General features: G+C 54.5%; 1 protein-coding gene across 2 annotated transcripts; it reads left to right on the top strand.

Moving 5' to 3' along the window:
- The first annotated feature begins 11,711 nt into the window (after positions 1 to 11,711).
- Positions 11,712 to 19,366, top strand: RBM15 (RNA binding motif protein 15). Of its 2 annotated transcripts, none has more exons than XM_059867865.1 (2): positions 11,712 to 15,224; positions 18,980 to 19,366. In XM_059867865.1, the coding sequence occupies exon 1, from the start codon at positions 11,787 to 11,789 to the stop codon at positions 14,613 to 14,615; it is 2,829 nt and encodes a 942-aa protein (XP_059723848.1). In that variant the 5' UTR covers positions 11,712 to 11,786; the 3' UTR covers positions 14,616 to 15,224; positions 18,980 to 19,366. The 2 variants fall into 2 exon arrangements, with proteins under 2 accessions (XP_059723848.1, XP_059723847.1); XM_059867864.1 differs by having other exon boundaries at positions 11,712 to 15,604.
- The last annotated feature ends 716 nt before the right edge of the window (positions 19,367 to 20,082 follow it).

Here is a 20,082-nt window from a genome sequence, read left to right as displayed (position 1 = left end):
CTGGCAGTCAGGCTGGCTGGTCTGAGGGCTCAGTGGGAGCTGTCCCAGTGACTGACTGGCCATGGGAGGGAGGGATTAGATCCAGAGTCCAGGCTGTGGCACTTGACACTCACCTGATAAAACGTTTTCTGAAGCTGTAGGGTCTCCTCTCCATGTCCTGGGTGTCTCCTGGGGTCTCCCTCTGAGGGGCATTTTGGGGCCTCTCACCCCATCTGTACCTCTGTCTGTTAGCCTGAAGCTCATGGGTGCTGCTGAGCTGACAGAGCAGGATCCTGGATCCATCCCAGACTGATTTGTGCTGAAATACAGGTACAGGAGTTGATGGAGAACCTCCAGGACTGGATGTGCAACAGGACTTTCAAAGGACCCCAGCTGAGAAGTTTTACAGCGAGCCACAGCTTCCCTTCTCAGCTCTTCTGTCCCATCTCCCAGGAAGGATTTGGGGAGATTTTTTCCAGCAACAGCCAAATCCTCCCAGCAGCTCGAGGCTGCATTTGAGTGAGGTGTGAGAAACACCTCCGTGCCAAGGGCAGAGCCCAGGGAGGAAGGGGCTGCACCAGCTCACCCAGTTTGGTTTGCTGGGCATGCTCTGAGTGTGTCACTGGTGGTTACCGTGGTTAGAACTGATTGCTGGCAGCCTCAACTTCGGGGTCATTTTGCACCAAAAGGGAGCAGCCAGGGTCTCTTAAAGCATTTTGGAGAGATTTGAAGAAAAATAGAAGCTCTGAGTATCTTCAGGCCCTGGGATTTGCTCCTGTATCTTGTGCCACTCCACCTGCCCGTGGGACAGCTTGGAGGAGCTTTAATGGAAATCCAGGCTGGACTCTGGTGCAGAAATCTCACCAGTGAAACCTTGGGGCTGATTAAAACCTGGCTGCAGGTTAAAATCCTGCCTGGCCAGAGGGGCTGGGGGAGCTCCCTGGGAGGCAGGGCCTCATCAGGGATCTATTGCCTCAGAGGGATCCCCATTTTCTCATTTATAATGTGCTCCTGTCTTCATTTTCTGCTGTATCCTGTTGAGTCACCACTTCCCAAGGCTTGGAGATACCTGAGCAGCTGGGGAAGTGCCACAAAAAGGCTGAAGGTGAGTTGCAGGCAAGAAGATTTGGGTGAAGGTAGAGATGGAAAGCCACAGAGAAGAAGCCAGGAGCAAAGGAGCATTCCCCCTTTCCTGCTGGAAGCCAGCAGGCAATCCTGCCTCTTCCCACTCAGCCAGACAAAATCCCCAGGGACACCTGAGAAATGCCCAAACCGAAGGGGTCAGCGTGAGGGGGAGGCTGATGGAGATGAAACTCAGGGCTGGGAAGGAATCACCTGTGGAAGGGTGAGGGCAGAGCTGGAAGGGCAGATCATGCCTGCAGGGAAAATGAACGAGCCAATGGCTGCAGATGAATGAAGGCTTCCCAAGGGCAGGAGACTGGGTGGAGATGAAAGGGTTAAACCAACGAACTGGTTTCTCCTCAGCACCAGCCTGGGGTTTTGCTGGTTTGTGTTTCTCCCCTGGCAGTGTTTGAGTGCACTAACCCATGTGTGCACACATGCTGCTCTTCCCCCAAGGGCTGCCTTGGAAAATATCCTCTTCCATCTGCGGGGCCTTATTAGCTCCAGGAACGGGTGATTTTCCACAGGTGTCAGATGAGAAAATTGAGATGTAAAGCAGAGAAACAGCTTGGCCCAAGGTGGAAAATAAATTGGGTTTGGGGCTCTGGCTGGACCCGCTGTTTTCTCACGGCAGGCTGGGATGTGCCTTTGCCTTTGAGCAGGGGCTGCTCCCAAGCATCAGGACCAGGAGTAGATCTCATCCTGACCACGGAGGTTTAATCTAATTTAAGATTGCAGAGGTTCTGAAAGCCTTGTTTGGTGCCTGGGTGAGGCTGCAGAGGGGAATATTCCATGCTGGGTGCTCTTGACTGGTGATTAGCAGCACCCTGATGCCAGAGGGGGGCCGGACCTGCTGCGCTCTGCCCTGGGCCAGCCCTGTTGCTATTCTTGCTCAGCTCTGTCTGCTCTTTTTTGGGCTGGTTTTTGTCCTCAGCCAGTCAGGCACCCCATCTCCCAGACAGGAGAGATGAAAATGAGCTCTTGTCCTCTCTGGAGGAGAAGATCAGGAAGAGACACAGAGAAAAAGTGAGGGAAATTAAGCAGAAATAGCTTCAGGGGTCATTTAAAAATATCCCCACGACTGCCTTAAATATATATTTAGCAAGAATTCATAGTCCATGGCTGAAGGAGCTCCAGGCAGCAAATGTGCAGTGTGGTTTTTGATAAAGACCCACAGGATTTATCCCGGCTTAGGGGGGAAGAAGGAGGAATGGAGATGGGTTGGAGATGAGGGAGATCCCGGGGCAGGAGGAGGCTGCAGGTTTCTCCCGTGCCTGTGAACTGCCCCCACACTGCATAAAGCCACATGTTGAACATTTTGGGTCTCTTAAACCAGATCCTTTTCCACCAGGATCTCCCAGCAGGTGTCCTGCTGATGGGGTTGGACCCCAGTGGGTCCCACCAGGGCAGGTCTGTGGTGACATCACCCTGTTCTTCATGGCGCTCCTCTGGGAGTAGCAGTTCCTGGTGCCTCTGCTGGACAAGGACAGCCTAGCTTGGGTCCCTGTCCCCGTGGAGCCTGGGAGCACATGAGGAGGTTCTGGAGCGAGCCCAGCCCTTCTGGAAGGGAGCTGCTGATGGACCAGCCAGAGGGATGGAAAAGCATGGAATTCAATCCATAATGCAGCATCCATGAGGAGACACAAGGGGCAGGGATGGTCCCATGGGATGAAGAGCATGGAGCCACCACAGGGATGAAGCTTGGTGGGTGTGAATCACCAGGGTGGCCCAGGGTGACACTGTGCTCTTTGCATCAGTTGGGATTGAGATCCCAAAGCATGGTCCAGCTCCCAGTTCTCTGGAAATGAGAAGATTCCCTTGTTCCAAGGATCATCCTGGGCTAAACCCCCTGGGAAGAGCAGCCCTCAGAGCCCAGGTCTGCCCAGGAGCTGTGCCACCAGCCAGCACCATGAATTATTCACAGCTCCTCCATAGGGTGGAGGATCTCCTTACACCTGGAGAAGGGTCTCCTTGAGCAGCACAGCCTTGCCCAGAGCTGTCAGCTTGGAAACACAAGATCTGGAGGGAATTGAACTCACACATTTCCTCCTCAGGTCCAGCACTGCTCCAACAGCAAAGTCAGGCGAGGTTTTGACTTTGGGGCCCTGACTGAAGGTTGGTGGGTGTCTCCTTACAGACCTACAGCCTTATTGATTGTCTCCTGCCCGAGGTCCCTCCCCATCCAGGCTGGAACTGTTCCTCTCGAGATGACAAATGGAGCTGCTGGCCTCTGGCTTATTTTAATTGCCATTTTTCCCTTCTCCTGGTGACACAAAGACATGATGAATCCATGCTGGAGCACCCGAGGCAAGACGTGCTGGGGGCTTGGTGGGGGCATTGCCCACCCATACGTATGGAAAAACTGCTCCCTGAACCCCCCAGTGTGGGGAAACTGAGGCACTGGTTAGGAGGAGGTGGGAAATTGTCTGCAAATGAATGGGATGAGAAGCCAGTTTTGGGCTGCCTGTGCATCACAGGGGATGGGAAGGCAGATAACTAGGAAAAACCTGGAGTTTTGTGGTGAGCACAAGTTCTCAGAGCTGAGGGATCCCAGGCACTTTCTCTGGGCTCTCACCTGTGCCCTGGGGTGAAGCATCTCAGCACACCACCTTTTGCCCTTGGGAAGGTGCTGGAGAGGAAGGAAGGTGGCAGGAGGATTTGGTCTGTTCTCCTCCAGGGCTGCAGGCAAGGCCCTGAAGGGACAGGGACAGGGACAGGGACAGGGGAGGACGTGCTGCTTGGCATGGCATGCTCCACTCCCCCCGTGGCTGGAGCCTGTCACACACAAGAGCTGCCAGACGTGACACACACCACCCTGAAGGTGAAGGGAGATGGGGATGATCCTTAGAGGTGTGGAAGAGAGGTGTGAGGTGCCTGGAGCTGGCTGGCACATGGAGCTGTCTCCTGGGGCCATCCCCTTCGCCTCTGTGTGAGTGCCGGGCGCTCCGCAGGCTCCTGCCCAGCGCCTCCCTTCCCGGCTGCTTGTGCAAATGGTTGGAAAATGTCTTTTGCCGCAGGCTGTGTCCTTGTTCCTCCCTGCTGGGACATGGGGAAGGGTGCAGGTCTCGCTGCTGGTCTCACTGTCTGGCTCCTCAGAGCATCCTCAGCGCTGCCTCTCCCTCCCGGAGCAAGTGCCACTTGTCCTGCAAACACGTCACACGCAGCGGTGACGTTATAGCTCAGATCAGGGCTGGGGGGGGGTCTCCCCCATTTTCCCTCCCTTTCCCTATCCAAGGAGAATCCTTTGCCAAAGGCAGCCAGGAGCCCTGGCTGGGATGGAGCCTCTGGTGTTTGGGTCGTTTTGGGCACTCATGGTTATGTGATGTGCCCCCTCCAGAGCTGCCACCTGTTTGGTGTCTGCCCAGCAAGGCCCAGCTCGTCCGTCATTCCCGGCCGTGTCACCGTGTGGTGACATGGAAATGGCTCCAGCAGAGGCTCCAGCGTTTAAAGGCGCCTGCCTGCCGGGATCGCTGCGGGAGCACGGATGGGCCGAGTCCTGCTGGGCCCTGCTGCTCCTCCCGGGCACGGCGAGGAACCGAGGCAGGCGTGGCGACGGACCAGCTCCCTGCCTCTCGGTGGAAGGCTCTGGGAGGGAGCAGGATGTCAGTCTGGGCTCCTCTGAGCACAGGTAACGCTTGGAAGGCAAAGGCAGCAGCTTGCAGGGGGCAGATGGACCGGAGACAGAGCGGAGCCAAAGCACCTGAAGGCCGTGGATGTGTGCATCTTCCCGGGGCTCCGCTTGGCTTCCTTGGGCTGCATCCCTGCGGGAGGAGCCGCAGGGCCCGGCCACGAGGGATCGGGGCTGGGCACCCAAAATCAGGTGGCTCCATCCTGTACAGACATCGCCGTCCTGAGTGGGGCCATTCTCAGCAAGTCCCTGGGAGGGAAACGGGACCAAGAGCACGGGGGATCGCTGGGTGCCCAAAGCTCTGGAATTCTGGGTTCGTGTCCGTGCACAAGATCTCCTCAGGACACAGGGCTTTAGAGAAGGATGTGGCCCTGCAATGCAATCCCTGATCCTGCCTTAATTCTCCCTGTACTTTGGGGGTTTATTCTTCCCTCTCCATTAATCTCTGAATATTAGGTGGAAAGCGAACAATTACCGTGCTAATGGCTCCATAAATTCCCTCATTACTTATTAAACTCGAGCCCTCCCCACGCAGCGGAGGAAAAGAGACGAAATGGAGAAGAAAAGGGAGCGGAGGGGGGTGAGGAGCCAGGGCAGAGGGTCTCGGGCTGGGCTGCGGCGGCGGGGCCGGCTCAGACGCGGTAATTCACGGGCTGTCGTTGCCCTCTGCCGGCAGCGGGACGGGCAGGGGCTGCCTGCCCTGCTCTCCCTGCCCTGCTCTCCCTGCCCTGCTCTCCCTGCCCTGCTCTCCCTGCCCGGCTCTTCCCTGCCCGGCTCTTCCCTGCCCGGCTCTTCCCTGCCCGGCTCTTCCCTGCCCGGCTCTCCCTGCCCTGCTCTCCCTGCCCTGTTCTTCCCTGCCCTGCTCTTCCCTGCCCTGCTCTTCCCTGCCCTGCTCTTCCCTGCCCTGCTCTCCCTGCCCGGCTCTTCCCTGCCCGGCTCTTCCCTGCCCTGCTCTCCCTGCCCTGCTCTCCCTGCCCTGCTCTTCCCCGCTCTGCTCTTCCCTGCCCTGCTCTTCCCTGCCCTGCTCTCCCTGCCCGGCTCTTCCCTGCCCTGCTCTCCCTGCCCGGCTCTTCCCTGCCCTGCTCTCCCTGCCCTGCTTTCCCTGCCCTGCTCTTCCCTGCTCTGCTCTCCCTTGCCCTGCTCTCCCTGCCCTGCTCTCCCTGCCCTGCTCTCCCTGCCCTGCTCTTCCCTGCCCTGCTCTCCCTGCCCTGCTCTCCCTGCCCTGCTCTCCCTGCCCTGCTCTCCCTGCCCGGCTCTCCCTGCCCTGCTCTCCCTGCCCGGCTCTTCCCTGCCCGGCTCTCCCTGCCCGGCTCTCCCTGCCCGGCTCTCCCTGCCCTGCTCTTCCCTGCTCTGCTCTCCATGCCCGGCTCTCCCTGCCCTGCTCTCCTTGCTCTGCGGGCAGAGCCCCGGCATCCCCAGGCCACGAGTCTGGGGAGCCGCGGGGTGTCAGGGGCTGCTGCTGCTGAGGATGCTCCGCAGAAGTCGCTGCTTGGGGACCCAAAGCCCTCGGGGACGATGCTGAGCAGAGCTCACGGCAACACGAGCCTGGCTTTAGCAGCGGTTTACCCCGGCAGCGGCACGGGCAAGGGTGTGGAATGCTGAGCTGTCTCCATCCCATCCCGCCGGGCAGCGCTATCCCGGCTGCGGGGAGAAATCCGCTGCCTCCCGTCTTTCCTCGAGGTGCCGCCTCGCTGCTCGCTGCCAAACCTCCCCGGCATCCCGCAGCGTGGATGTTCTCCGGTTTCTTTTCTGCTGGCCAAGGCGAGGTCCGGGCCACTGCGGGGATCGCAGCCACCGTTCCAGGGAAAGCTTCGCCTCGGTTCCAGGTCGGAGAGCGTGGCAGTTCCACTCCCGGGAGGGCTCTTGTGGCCTCGCCTAAGTGGAGCTAATGGATTTCCATGTCTCCAACAGCCAGCTGGGATATGAGCACATCTCGGCAGCTCTGCTGAATGCAAAACTGCAAACAGGCAAATGCCTCCCCAGCAGAGGGGCTCGCAGCCTGCCTGGATCGGTGGGATTGGAGAGGGAGCTCTGGGATCCATCCAAGGAGCCCACTGCATCTCCTCCTCCATCAGACCCACCTGCTCCTCGGCGATCTGCTCCAGCTGGGTTTGGAAAGGAAAACACACTGTTAAACCCCAAGATAATGTTTCTGGTTTTGTTGTTGTTGGAGTTTTTTTTTTTGTTTGGGTTTTTTTTTTTTTTTTTTTTTCTGTTGTTGATTTGGTTTTCTTCCCAGGGAACAGCCAATTTCTGTGGTTCTGCAACACCCAAGTATCCTGTGGGATGAGCCCAGCTCTGCAGAGGGACCTGGATGCCCAAGTCCCAGGGACACCAGCTGTAATTAGATGTTTAGATCTAGGCCAGGGGCTCAAGGGCCATCTGGCACCTGAATTATTCATACACTTTTATCTAAGCACAGGCAGAGCAGAGCACAGTGCTCCTTCTCCAGCCTGGGCCCAGGGGAAGATTCCTGCTTATGCCAGATCGTTTTTCATGGCCTGACAAACGTGATCCTCTCCAGAGCTCCTTCCCAGTGCTGAGATGCCTTTTCCCAGTGCCAAACCTGCTCCAAAACACACCAGAGCTGCCAAAGAGAGATCCATGCAGATCCACAGAGATCCACATTCCCAGCAGCTGATGCGGAGGTGGAAAAATCCAGAAGGAGAAGTCTCCCCTTGGAAGGAGCAGTTCAGGAGGAGTGAAATCAGATTAAATGTCTATCAGGAGGGCCCGTTCCTGTGGTGATGTGGCCCAGTGCTCCCCCCCAAGGTGTCTTTTACCCTGTGACTCATCTGCTGAGGAATTTTAATCCCTGTCTTTCTCTCCCAACCCCAGGCACCACTGGGAAGGGGAGAGGACCCTGGAGACAGAAGTCTCTATCACTTGTTGTTAAAGTGATGCTTTTCTTCTTCAGCCATGGAGCTGTGCCAGGTTTTACCAGATGTAACTGAAAAATTTCAGATGAAGCTGAAATATGGCACATTATGGTTTTCTGTTCACTTTTCTCTCATCTCATTGAGTGATTCCTCAGCTCCTCTGAGCAATCTGGGCTCGTGCAAGGTGCCCCTGCCCAGGGCAGGGAGTGGAAGGAAATGAGCTTTAAGGTTCCCCCAACCCAAACCAGTCTGGGTTCCATAATCCTATAGACACAACTGGAGATGCAGAAGAGGAGCTGGAGGGGAGAGATCTCTGCATGGGATGTGGGGGCATCTGATCCAGACTGCAGTGATGCTTTCTTCTTGCACACTGGGATATTCTGCTCACTAAAACATGCTGGCTGCTGGGGCTCACTCCTCAGTCAGCTCCAACCCAGCCTCCAAAACCCTTTCTAGCAGCTCTGGAAGGAAGCTGTTGCTGTCAAACCCATGGAAAGGGTGCTCAGGCCTTGGCAGGGGCCAGGCAGGGAGGTTTGGAGTGCCCATCCCTGGAGGTGCCCAGGGAATGCCTGGAGGTGGCACTCAGTGCTGGGGACAAGGTGGGGGTCAGGCACAGGTCAGACTGGAAGGTCTTGGAAGGCTTTTCCAACCTTGAATGACTTCACAATCAGCCATTTACCCACCACTGAAACCCTCCCATGACTTCAGGGTGCCAGAAGATTGTCATCTTCTGGGCAGGGACAGCCACAGCTGATGGCCACTGCTAACACAATCCCATTCCATCCTCCCTTGTGCTGGATTAACTCCTGGGAGCCACCAGATTTCCATGGGGTGACACAGAGGGCACAGTGAGGGCACTGCACCCAGTGAGGGAGCACTGCACCTCCTGTTCTCCTGATTTCCTGCACTCGGGCTGGGATTGTCAAACATGGGCCAGAGGAGCTGGACATCACAGGTTTCCACTTAGTCCTTCCCACTCCAGGGCAGCTCCAGGGAATTCCTCCTCAGGAACTGCTGGATCTCTATGTGTTTAGATGGCAGACAAGAAGAACGACTGGATAATTCTCCAGTTAGCCCTGGGGAATGAAAATACCAATTAAGAGGGTGAAATTGGGGGTTGGGGGGATCAAACTTGGGTTTGGCAGGGTGAAATTGAGGTTTAGAAGGTGAAACTAAGAGTTTGGAGAGTGAAATTGGGGTTTGGGGTAAAACAGGGGGTTTGAGGAGTGGTATTAAAGTTTGGAGGGTGAAATTGGGGTTTGGGGGTGAAACTGGGGGTTTGTGGTATAGTATTAAAATTTGGAGAGTGAAATTGGGGTTTGGGGGGATCAAACTCGGGGTTTGTGGAATAGTATTAAAGTCTGGAGGGTGAAATTGGGGTTTGGGGGTGAAATGGGTTTGGTGGGGTGAAATTTGGGTTTAGAAAGTGAAACTCAGAATTTGGAGTGTGAAATTGGGGTTTGGGGGTGAAACTGGGGGTTTGTGGAATGGTATTAAAGTTTGGAGGACGAAATTGGGGTTTGAGAGGATAAAGCTGCGGTTTGATGGGGTGAAATTGGAATTTGGAAGTGAAATTGCAGTTGTGGGGATGAAATTGGAGTTTGGAGGGTGAAACTGGGGTTTGATGGGATCAAATTGGTGTATTATGGGGTGAAATTAGGGTTTGTGGGTTGAAATTAGGGTTTGTTGGCACAAAATTAATGTTTGGGGTATGAAAATACAGGGTTTGGGATAAAAATCAGGATCTGGTGGGCTGAAATTAGTGCTTGGGGGGAGAAATAGAGATTTGAGATGTTGGGATTAGGGCTTGGGAGAATGAAATGAGGGTTTGGTGGGTGAAATTAGGTTACAGGGGATGAAATTAGGATTTAGGGGGTGAAATGAGTAGTTGGAGTATGAAATTGGGGTTAGAAGGATGGAATAGGAGAGGGTGATATTAGGGTTTGGTGAGATGATATTGGGGTGTGAAATCAGAGCTTAGGCAGGACAATTAAATCTTGGAGGATGAATTTTGGGTTTGGGTGGAGAAATGAGGGTTTGGAGGGGCTGACAGGAGGGTTTGGAGTGTGAAATTGGGGGTCAGAGAAATCCAGTTTGGTTGTGAAATTGGAGGGTTGAGGATGAAACTGGAGTTTGGCTGTTGAACTTACAGTTTTATTGGGGGAAATTGGTGTTTAGGGGATTCTAGGATGCAGGGGCAGCAGTTCCAGCAGGGTTGTGGAAAGCTGGCCCTGCCCCAGCTTTCTCCCCCTTTGAACCTTTCTTTTTCTCACCTACATTTCCCACAGGCAGAGCAGATCAGGAGGAAGAGGAGGAAGTGTCCAGGGCCACAGGTGGCAGCTGGATCCTCACAAAATACAGGGAGTATAGAGGGACCCTCACAAAATACAGGGAATATAGAGGGACCCTCACAAAATACAGGGAATATAGAGGGACCCTCATAAAATACAGGGAGTATAGAGGGACCCTCACCAAATGCAGGGATTATAGAGGGACCCCCACCAAATAGAGGGACTATAGAGGACCCTCACCAAATACAGGGAATATAGAGGGACCCTCACAAAATACAGGGAATATAGAGGGACCCTCACAAAATACAGGGAATATAGAGGGACCCTCATAAAATACAGGGAGTATAGAGGGATCCTCACAAAATACAGGGAGTATAGAGGGATCCTCACAAAATACAGGGAACATACAGGGACCCTCACAAAATACAGGGATTATAGAGGGACCCCCACCAAATACAGGGATTATAGAGGGACCCCTACCAAATAGAGGGACTATAGAGGGACCCTCACCAAATACAGGGACTATAGAGGGATCCTCACAAATTACAGGCATTAGAAGCACTCCTGCTCCATAGGAGCTGTGATTCCCTGACCCTGAGGCCTCCTTCACCTCAGACCTAACCCAAACTTCTTCCTCATCCCTGAGAACCTCTGAGCTCCAACTCCGCAGGGAAACATGGGACTGCTGGTGAGCGCAGGAATGTAGCAACATAACCACTGTGACGTGAAGCTTCAAAGGGGAAATATTTCAAGCGGTTTGGTGGCCCCGAGCAAGGAGCGACTGTCCCTGCAGCTACGCAGGGTTCCAGCCCGGGCAGAGCAGCGCGGGCCCGGCCCCGGGGAGCCCCAGAGAGCTGCGGGGCTGCCGCATCCACCGGGAGCGCTTCCCTGCATTGCCTGGTGCGGACACGCACAAGGAAACAGGGAGAGGGTGAGACAAGCACTGAATGCAGCCGAGCTCCCTCCTCTCGCCCCGCAGTGAGTTCAGGACAGCCCGGTGTGTGCACTGGCGGGCTGAGGGCAGGGACACGGAGCACTAGCACAGCTCCGCCCCGCACCACGGCCAGCCGCGCTCTGAGCCCTCAGCCGCCGCCGCACGGCGAGCTCTGCCGAGGAACGCCCCCTTCCCGCGGCTACCAATCAGAGCCAAAACAAGCTTGATTGATTTTTGTCCTAGCCAATCAGCACTCTGCGTTCCTGCACCCAATCAGACGCCTGGGGATGTTTTTTCGCCCAATGATAAACCAGGAAAGGAGTTGGGGGTGGGGCGCGCTCATTCGTGAGCGGCGTAAAGATCAGCCAATCAGTTCAGTGCTGCAGGTTGACTAATGACCAATGAAAAAAAGGGGCGGGGACAGAGGAACTCGCGAGATTTTGAGAGGTACGATGGGAACCCGCATCTAAGCGAGAGAGCCAATGGCAAAGGGCAGGGCGGGGCCGCAGAACCATTATTGTAACTGGCAGGTAAGCGAGCCAATCAGAAGGCGGAGCTAAGTTCGGCCTGGTGTTCAATGGGCAGCGAAAATCCTCCCATGGTTGAACAGCCACGATTGACAGGTATGACCGTCCAATGAGATCGCCGCGCCCTTTCTAACTGCCCAATGAGCGAGCGGGGCTGGAAGGCGCGCGACGGCGGCAATTCTCGCCCCCCCGCGGGAGCACGGGGCTGGCTGGCAGACCGACAGCGCAACGGACCAATGGGAACGCGCAGCGCCAGGAGATGGGCGGAGCACGCCCACGACGGCAGCCAATGGGCGAGGGCGCCGCCCTGGGCAGCCAATGGGCGCGGGGGGGGCGGCGCGCGCTGCCGGCGCGGCTCCCAAGATGGCGGCGGGTGCGTGAGCGGGGCAGTCGGGGAGGCCCGGCGGGAGCGCGGCCGCCGCCGCCATGAAGGGCAAGGAGCGCTCGCCCGCTAAGGCCAAGCGCTCCCGGGGCGGCGAGGACTCGGCGTCCTCCTCCTCCTCCTCGCGCGGCAGCAAGAAGCCGAGCGGCTCGTCCGGCGGAGGCGGCGGCTCCAACGGCGGGAAAGCGGCGGCGGCGTCCGGCGAGAGCAACAGCGGGAGCGGCCGGCGCGGCGCCCACGCGGACAAGGGCGGCCGCGCCGGCAGCCGCGAGTACGAGAGCGGTTCGGCAGCGGCCGCGGGCGGCGGGGGCCGGCACGGCTATAGCGGTAAAACCGCGGAGGCGTCGCGAAGCAGCAGCAGCCGCGGCGGTGACTCGCGAGCGGCCGCCGCCGCCGCCTCCTCCTCCTCCTCCTCGTCGGAGCCGGGCGGCGGCGAGTACAAGACGCTGAAGATCAGCGAACTGGGCTCGGCGCTGAGCGACGAGGCGGTGGAGGACGGGCTTTTCCACGAGTTCAAGCGCTTCGGCGACGTGAGCGTCAAGATCAGCCGGCTCCCGCCCGGCGCCGGCGCCGCCGACGAGCGCGTGGCCTTCGTCAACTTCCGCCGGCCCGAGGACGCGCGCGCCGCCAAGCACGCCCGCGGCCGCCTCGTGCTCTACGACCGCCCGCTCAAGATCGAGGCCGTCTATGTCGGCGGAGGCAGCGGCCGCCGGCGCAGCAGCCGCTCCCCGGCGCTGCTGGACAAGGAGTCTCCCTATGGCACGGCGGCGGTCGGAGCGGTGGCAGCCGCCGTGCGGCACCCGCCGGCCGGGGCCGCGCAGCGGGCGCTGTCCCCAGCGGGCAGCGGTGGAGCTTTGGGATACCGGGACTACCGGCTGCAGCAGCTCGCCCTGGGCCGGCTCCCGCCGCCGCCGCCGCTGCCGAGGGAGCTGGAGAGGGAGCGGGACTACGGCGGCTTCTACGAGGCGCGGGTGCGGCCGGCCTACGGGCTGGAGCGCGTGGCCGGCGTGGCGGCAGCCGGGGGATTCCGTGGAGGAGGAGGAGGAGGTGCCGGAGCGGCTGCTGAGGAGGAGATCAGCCCTGAGGATGACCAGAGAGCCAACCGCACACTGTTCCTGGGCAACCTGGACATCACCGTGAGCGAGTCGGACTTGCGGCGAGCGTTTGACCGTTTTGGGGTCATCACTGAGGTGGACATCAAGAGGCCGGGGCGTGGGCAGACCAGCACCTATGGGTTTCTTAAGTTTGAGAATCTGGACATGGCGCACCGGGCCAAGTTGGCCATGTCAGGGAAGGTGCTGCTGCGCAACCCCATCAAGATCGGGTACGGGAAAGCCACCCCGACCACCCGGCTCTGGGTGGGCGGCCTGGGGCCCTGGGTGCCCCTGGCTGCCCTGGCCAGGGAGTTTGATCGGTTTGGCACCATCCGCACCATCGATTACCGCAAAGGGGATTCCTGGGCCTATATCCAGTACGAGAGCCTGGACGCGGCGCAGGCAGCCTGCACCCACATGCGGGGGTTCCCCCTGGGGGGGCCGGATCGCCGGCTCCGCGTGGACTTTGCCGACACGGAGCATCGGTACCAGCAGCCCTACCTGCAGCCCCTGCCCTTGCCGCCCCCGGCTCATTATGAGCTCGTGGCGGAGGCGGCTGCTTTTGGGGCTCACCGGGGAGCCCCCCCTGACCCTCTGCGGGGGGCCCGGGACAGGACGCCACCGTTGCTCTATAGAGACCGTGACAGAGACCTTTATCCTGAGACAGAGTGGGTGCCCCCGCCGCCCCCTGTGCGGGACCGGAGTAATCGGGCAGCTGCCTATGACCCACTGGAAAGCCTGGAGCGCCGCCGGGATGGGTGGTCCTTGGAGCGGGACCGCGGGGAGAGGGAGCTGGGCAGTAGCAGTAGGGATCAGCCTAGGAAACGGAGACTGGCGGAGGATGGAGGCCGGCACTTGGACCGTTCCCCTGACAGCGAGCGCTCCTCTTCCTCCCGAAAGCGCCACTGCTTGGCCACGACCTCTCCCCCGGACCGCAGCCCCGAGCTCCTCGGAGGCCGGGAGCGTTACAGTAGTGACCCTGAGCGCTCGTCCCGCTTGCTCCTCTTGGAGCGACCTTCCCCCATCCGGGAGTCCCGCCGGGGCAGCCTGGAGCGGGGGCAGAACGAAAAGCGCGACCGCAAGAATTCCGCAGAGCGGGAGCGCAAGCATCGCTCCGCCGCTGCCGCCCAGGAGTGCAAAAGTCCGGCCAAAAAGGACGAGCGGGCGGCGGAGGGAGGTGGAGGAGGCTCCCGGCTCAAACCTCCTCCCCAAAAACAGCAGCAGGATGGAGCAGCGCAGGCCGGGGCAGCGCCCAAGCTGTGCTTGGCTTGGCAGGGGATGCTCCTGCTGAAGAACAGCAACTTCCCGTCCAACATGCACCTGCTCCAGGGGGACCTCGGAGTCGCCAGCAGCCTCTTGGTGGAGGGAGCGACGGGGGGGAAAGTGGCTCAGCTCAAGATCACCCAACGTCTCCGTCTGGACCAGCCCAAGTTGGACGAGGTCAACCGGCGCATCAAGGTGGCGGGTCCCAACGGATACGCCATCCTGCTGGCCGTGCCCGGCGCCTCCGACAACCGCTCCGCAGCCGGGGCTGCCGAGGCCGCCACCACCTCCACGCAGAGGCCGCTCAGGAATCTGGTGTCCTACCTAAAGCAAAAGCAGGCTGCTGGGGTGATCAGCCTCCCTGTGGGGGGGAACAAAGACAAGGAGAACAGCGGGGTCCTGCACGCCTTTCCGCCCTGCGACTTCTCCCAGCAGTTCCTGGACTCCACGGCTAAGGCGTTGGCCAAATCAGAGGACGACTATCTGGTCATGATCATTGTCCGTGGGGCATCCTAAGGCCCTCGTGTTCTGTTCCCAACCCTGCCTACTCCTCCATGCAGCCCCTCCAGCGTGTGCCAGGTGCTATGGGATACAGCCTTAGCCAGCCCTGTCGTTATTTTAAATAGATCTTTGTTTGTAGGTGACTTTCCTGGGCCGATTTTCTGTTACTACATTTTTCTATAAAGATAGAAGCCAGAGAGGTTGGTTAGGAGTAGCGTGAATAGGATATTTTGAGAATTCCCTATCAATGGGGACAGCAGGGAGGCTCAGCCTGCTTTGATTTACAGAAAATAGAAAAATAATAAAAACTGAGGGTGGGGGGGAGGGGGAAAAGAAAAACTCCTGTCTTCTTAATTTAGATTCATGTCCTTTTTTCATTTCATGTATTTTAAAGCAAGTCCCAAGAGCTCGTCCTCGAGAGAGCTCCAAACTGAACAGACCAGATTTAAAGCACTCAGTGGAAATGGAAAACCATAACTTAAATAACAGACTGGTGTCACCTCCTCTTTTGGGTCCTTGAAATTCCGTGTGGGCCTCAGGCCAGGGGCCCTTTGGGATCCCTTCCCTCGGGAGCCGCAGTGGTTTCCCCGTTGAGTCGCGTGGCTCAAGGTCGACGTTTTTCAGGTGAGCAGCAGCTGCTCTCGGGTACACAGCAGAACACTGAATTCCTTTTTGGAAAGGGATTCCTTTTTCATCCAGCCCCCCCAGGTGCATGCACTGAAACTGGGCTTTTTTAACAGGTGTGTTTCCCTGATTTCCTGGTGTATCCCATATGTGCACTTTGGGTTTGTAGCAGTGACTAGGTTTGGTGAAGAGCTGAGGACTTTGTTGCAAACCAGGAATGTCTTGTGCTCGCTCTGGTGTGCAGGAAACAAGGAGGTGCTTTTAGGAGAACTTGAGTTATATTGTGGGGTTTTGGTTTTACTGCCTTTTTTTTTGTTTTGTTTTGTTTTCCAAGAGTTGCAGGTTCAGTGGGGTCTGGTTCCACAATGCAAACTGAGCAAGTAAGTGCTTCTCTCCAGAGATGCTTTTCATTCTGTGATAATTTAATTACATAAAAGTTCTCATTAACATTTTACCTCTTTGTTAATAGCAAGGAACTGCTGTCTGCTAGGGACTTTTCAGGTACAGTGTGCAGTGGGCATTACATGAGGTTTATCATGGGCACCTGGAGTAAAGTGGTTTTAGCATCCTGGAGAAATATAAAAAATACTCCAAGATACTGAGGTTTGAACTTTTGTTCTTGTGATTCAAGGATGAAACAGTTTGTAGGTTGTTTTTTGGGGTTTTTTTCCAAAGAACATAGTTAATTTTTCTTATTTTTCCCCAACCATTGGGCACTTTTCTCCAGCTGTCTTAGCCACCTTTGGTAATTCAGGCATTTAGGAGGGGAGAAGGGATCTCAATCCCTGATGTGATCTAATTCCATGATACTCTGTTTAACACCAAAAGGATGTTGAGCAGCTTCTAAACTGAAGTGTAAATCTCACTGTATCTCTTTACAGGCCCTAAAATTGTAATCTTGCACTTAAACCCAGAATGTAATCTTGCACTTAGCCATGTTTTCAGGGATTTGGGCAATGGAGAAGCGACACTGCCTCGCTCGGTCCATGCTCCAGTAGATTCCTTGGATAATTGATACAGGCATGAATTGATTTCTCTTACAACTTGCATGGCAAAAATCAAATTCAAAGTGTGGAATAGGAGACAAAGGAGGAAATGTCTTGAATGTATTTTATGGGTGTAACTCAACTTGCTTGAGTTTCTGTCACAAAAATAGCAATTTTTGTTACTGTATCACTTGTCAGAGAGGGCTGTGGTTTAAGAGGGCTTTGATTCCTTTGTCTGCCCAGAATGAGTGGACCCAGCATCCCAAACTTTGTGGTGAACTGAGAATTCCAATGTGGCAGCATCTCTTAAACACAGATTTTGTTTTTTATAGCTACTTTTCTTTCTAAATGAAAAGGTGAAAGCCTCAGTTAATGCTCTTAAATTTTAGAGTAAAATCCAGGATTTCTGGGTTGTCCTTCATTGTGAATGTAAGAGATGGCAGAATTCAGCTGTTCAGCTTACTATTAACAAGGAGAATTTTTGGGAATGACACCAGAAATGCAAATCACTGTGTTTAAGAAGATACAGCGTGTTTACCACTTAATGCAAAGAATGTTTTAATTGAAGCAGGTGCCTGTTGTGTGTCAGCAGGTGATCAATGCTGCAAGTGCTGCTTGCATTCAGAGGGAGTTTTCTGGGAGATTTCTGTCATCTGACAGAAATCACTTCCGAGAGTTTTCTAGGAAAGAGACTTGAACAGCTGGGAATTTAAATCTGCCCCAAAACCGGGGGAAAAAAAGCACTAAAGTTTGTGTTGGACACTGAGAGCAGCATTTGTTCTGCTGATCTGCAGCAGGCACCTGCTTAACAACCCATAAAACTTGGGGTCAGCATAGCTTGTCAAAGCCAGCTTGGTTTGGGAAGCCTTTTGGGAAGAGCATGCTAAGTGCACTTCCATTTTTCCATGGGAAATCACGGCGGTTCCACCTGCCACTGGCTGTGGAATTGTGCTGTGCTGGAGGGCGAGAAGGAACAGGCGAGGCTGTGTTTGACTCCAGGTTTTCTGGTTCCTTATTTAATGGAGCACCTGCTTCTTTGAATCTGGTTTATTTGTGGTTGCTGCTCTGTTTTGTAAGCAAGGATTTTAACACCCTTAGAGGGTTCTTGTGGCAAAACTTTGAACGGTTTTATTTGCTGGCACTGAATTCCCGTGCTGCCGTCCCGGCTGGGCAGGCTGTGCTTTCCTCCTTGGTCTGAGGTGTTCCCCATTGGAGTAACTGTCCACTGAAGCTGGCTTAGCCAGGGCTGAAGGTTTAGAAGCCTGTGGGTGATACCACTGTCTGTAGAGCAAACCAGATGTAGCAGCTGTTGGCTCTCTCCTTGTGTCTGGCATTCAGTTGCTCTGGCGAGAGCTCAGTATTCCCTCCCGACCTTGTGTGCAGCTGATGTTCTTCTATTTCATTAGTGTGTTGAATTAGCCTGGAAAAAGGATGTGCTTTTCCTGGATCATTTCATCCTTGTGCTTTATGCTTTGGGGAAAGAACCTCAAATGACTCGTAGTTCTGTTTGAGATTTTAGTTTGTTGTTTATTTCTTTCAATTGGAAACTTTGCGCAACTTCCTTGGCCCCTGGCCAGTGGCTTTGTTTGCCACGGGAGCACTGAGGTTATCCTCAATCCAGAGGTTTTAGGGGCACAAATACCAACACATCCTTGTCAGCCTCCCAGAGAGAAAAGGGCATTACTGCCAAGCAGACAAAGCTTGCCCTCTCTCTGTTTTGTTTCCTTCAAGGATGTTAAAGATGGAATATTTCAGTGACAACTTTCTTGGCCTCTATGGAGAGCCAAGTTTTACAAAGAACGAGTTTTAATTTCTTGTGGGGGTTTGGGAACCCTCTGGTTGATGGTAACTGAGGTGAAAGGCCTGAGGTGTTAATGGGGAGGAGGAGTGAATCAAAATTGTGAAGACAAGTTCAAAAGCTCTGAGGACTCAGGGAAAAATGCCTTGGAAAATGATAGTTCCTGGCTCAAAGCAAACAGTGTTGAGGGCAGCGCTCCTGGGGAGTGCTGTGTGCCCAGAGGGGAAGAAATGGTTGCCACGTGGCTCTGGAGCTTTTGGGGTTCTTTCCCCTTTGTCCCCCTGTTTATTTCTTTATAGCACTGAAGGACAGATATTCCAATGATCGGTAGACTGAACGATGAGGTGATTTTTGTATCAGGCTTAAAGCAGACCGGGTGGTGCAGAGAGTGGTTCATTGAATATTCATCTTCCTGCAGTTCCGATTGTGTGAAAACGATGGCTCGGAGATATGACTTGAATAGTAACAATTTTAAATTTTATTGGGTGTGTCTTTGATTTGACCTTTTCATATTGGCATTGTCTGCTGTTAGAACTGCACAGCAGAACGAGAGCAAAAGAGCTGTGTAACACTACATTTCATGGTTTTGTTGATAAGTTGCCTTCAGGAAATACCCAGTGAGGAAAATCAACCGAATTAGTAAGAATTAGGTTGGTTTTTCTCCTGGTTAATGATTTCGGTGTGCCCCAACAAACGTTACTGCAAGTTGAGTAATCATCAGTACTGTAAGCCTAGTTTTATCCTGGTCCATAAAGAAGCCCTGCACTACTTGTTTTGCATCTATCCCTAGAAGGCAGCTTCATTCCGAGGTTTCATGCCCGTGGGTGGTATTGGTGCTTTTTGAAGTCCAAGTAGAATACTCAGAAAGGCCTCTTAGCTCTTTATGTTCATCTGTATAATGTAGGGAGGGGAAAAACCCAAATCTGATGTATACATTTGTATTGAAATAACCTTTTTTTTCCTCCTGCAAGCAAATCTGGTGGACTGCAGAAGACAACCGCATGGGATACCAAGCTCTAATGGACCTTTGGGAAGAGAAGCTGTGGCTTATGTGGAATTTACATGGGCCTCCTGGTGGAAGAAAGCTTATCTGTTTAGTATTTGTGCATTTTACTAAAATGGCAGCTTTAAAAAAAAAAAAAAAGTTGTGTATCTGCTATTGTGATGCCAATGCCCGTGTTTTAAGTGGAAAAAAAAATGACCTCTTTGCTTTGTGCTGTGTACACAAGATTGCTGGAAAAGTAAAGGAATACCCTTTTTATGGCTCACACAGCTTAAAAGTAGCTGTCACTCAAACATGCGCTCACAGTTGAGCTGATTTTGTTTCATTCTAAATAAATTGTTTCTTTTGAGGAAAATGGTTTTTCTGCCTGGAAGTGAATTGACGACAAACGTTTGGCCCCTGTGTTGGCAGCGGAGGGGTTCCTGCTGCTGCCCCATTGAGCTGATAGTTGTGGGTCTTGAGCAAGAAGCAGGGAGAGCACCGACACTTTTGCGTTGATCGACCTGTGGTACCAGTCAGAAGAATTTGTGTCTGATGGCCTTGCTGTGGCCCCCGTGTTTGCAGTGAAAATGGGGTCACTTGCTGCGTTTCTCCTCAGCGGGACGGGGCAGCGGTGCTGCTGCTGGCACGCAAGAAGCGGGGAAGCACCACCCTGCGCCTCGGAACGGTGGCCAAGTCTGGGGCTTCGCTGGTTGGAAGAGCTGGAGTTCCTGAATTTTAAGTTTCTCTGATTTATTTTGTTCACCCAACATGTTTGCCTTTAGTTTTGATTCTTGGTTTTTTTTTTTAATTTTGAAGAAAAAAAGTTTTGAAATTGCTTTGAATCTTGCACGTAAAACCTTTGCACCAAAATTGCCAAAAGAAAAAGAGAAATGAGTCCTTAAAAGTGTTTAAATGCTGTTAATAAAGCCTTTCCTGCCGTACGCGAGGCGCTCCTCCATCTCCAGGGGCTTTTCAGCAGTTGTGGGTTTAGTGCTGAATGGATGAAGAGTTCCTGAGAGCTGGAGGCGGTAATTTAAACCTTTGCGTGGTGTCTCAGTGCCTTATTTTGACCGGTTTTGAAGCCAGTGG

Source organism: Haemorhous mexicanus, chromosome 25 (assembly GCF_027477595.1).
Source record: "Haemorhous mexicanus isolate bHaeMex1 chromosome 25, bHaeMex1.pri, whole genome shotgun sequence".
NCBI lineage: Eukaryota > Metazoa > Chordata > Aves > Passeriformes > Fringillidae > Haemorhous > Haemorhous mexicanus.
Note: the sequence above shows the minus strand (reverse complement) of the source record. Positions and strands in the feature narration are given on the sequence as shown.

Coding starts and splice junctions, on each gene's coding strand:
- RBM15 (XM_059867865.1), top strand. CDS start 11,787: ATGAAGGGCAAGGAGCGCTCGCCCGCTAAGGCCAAGCGCTCCCGGGGC.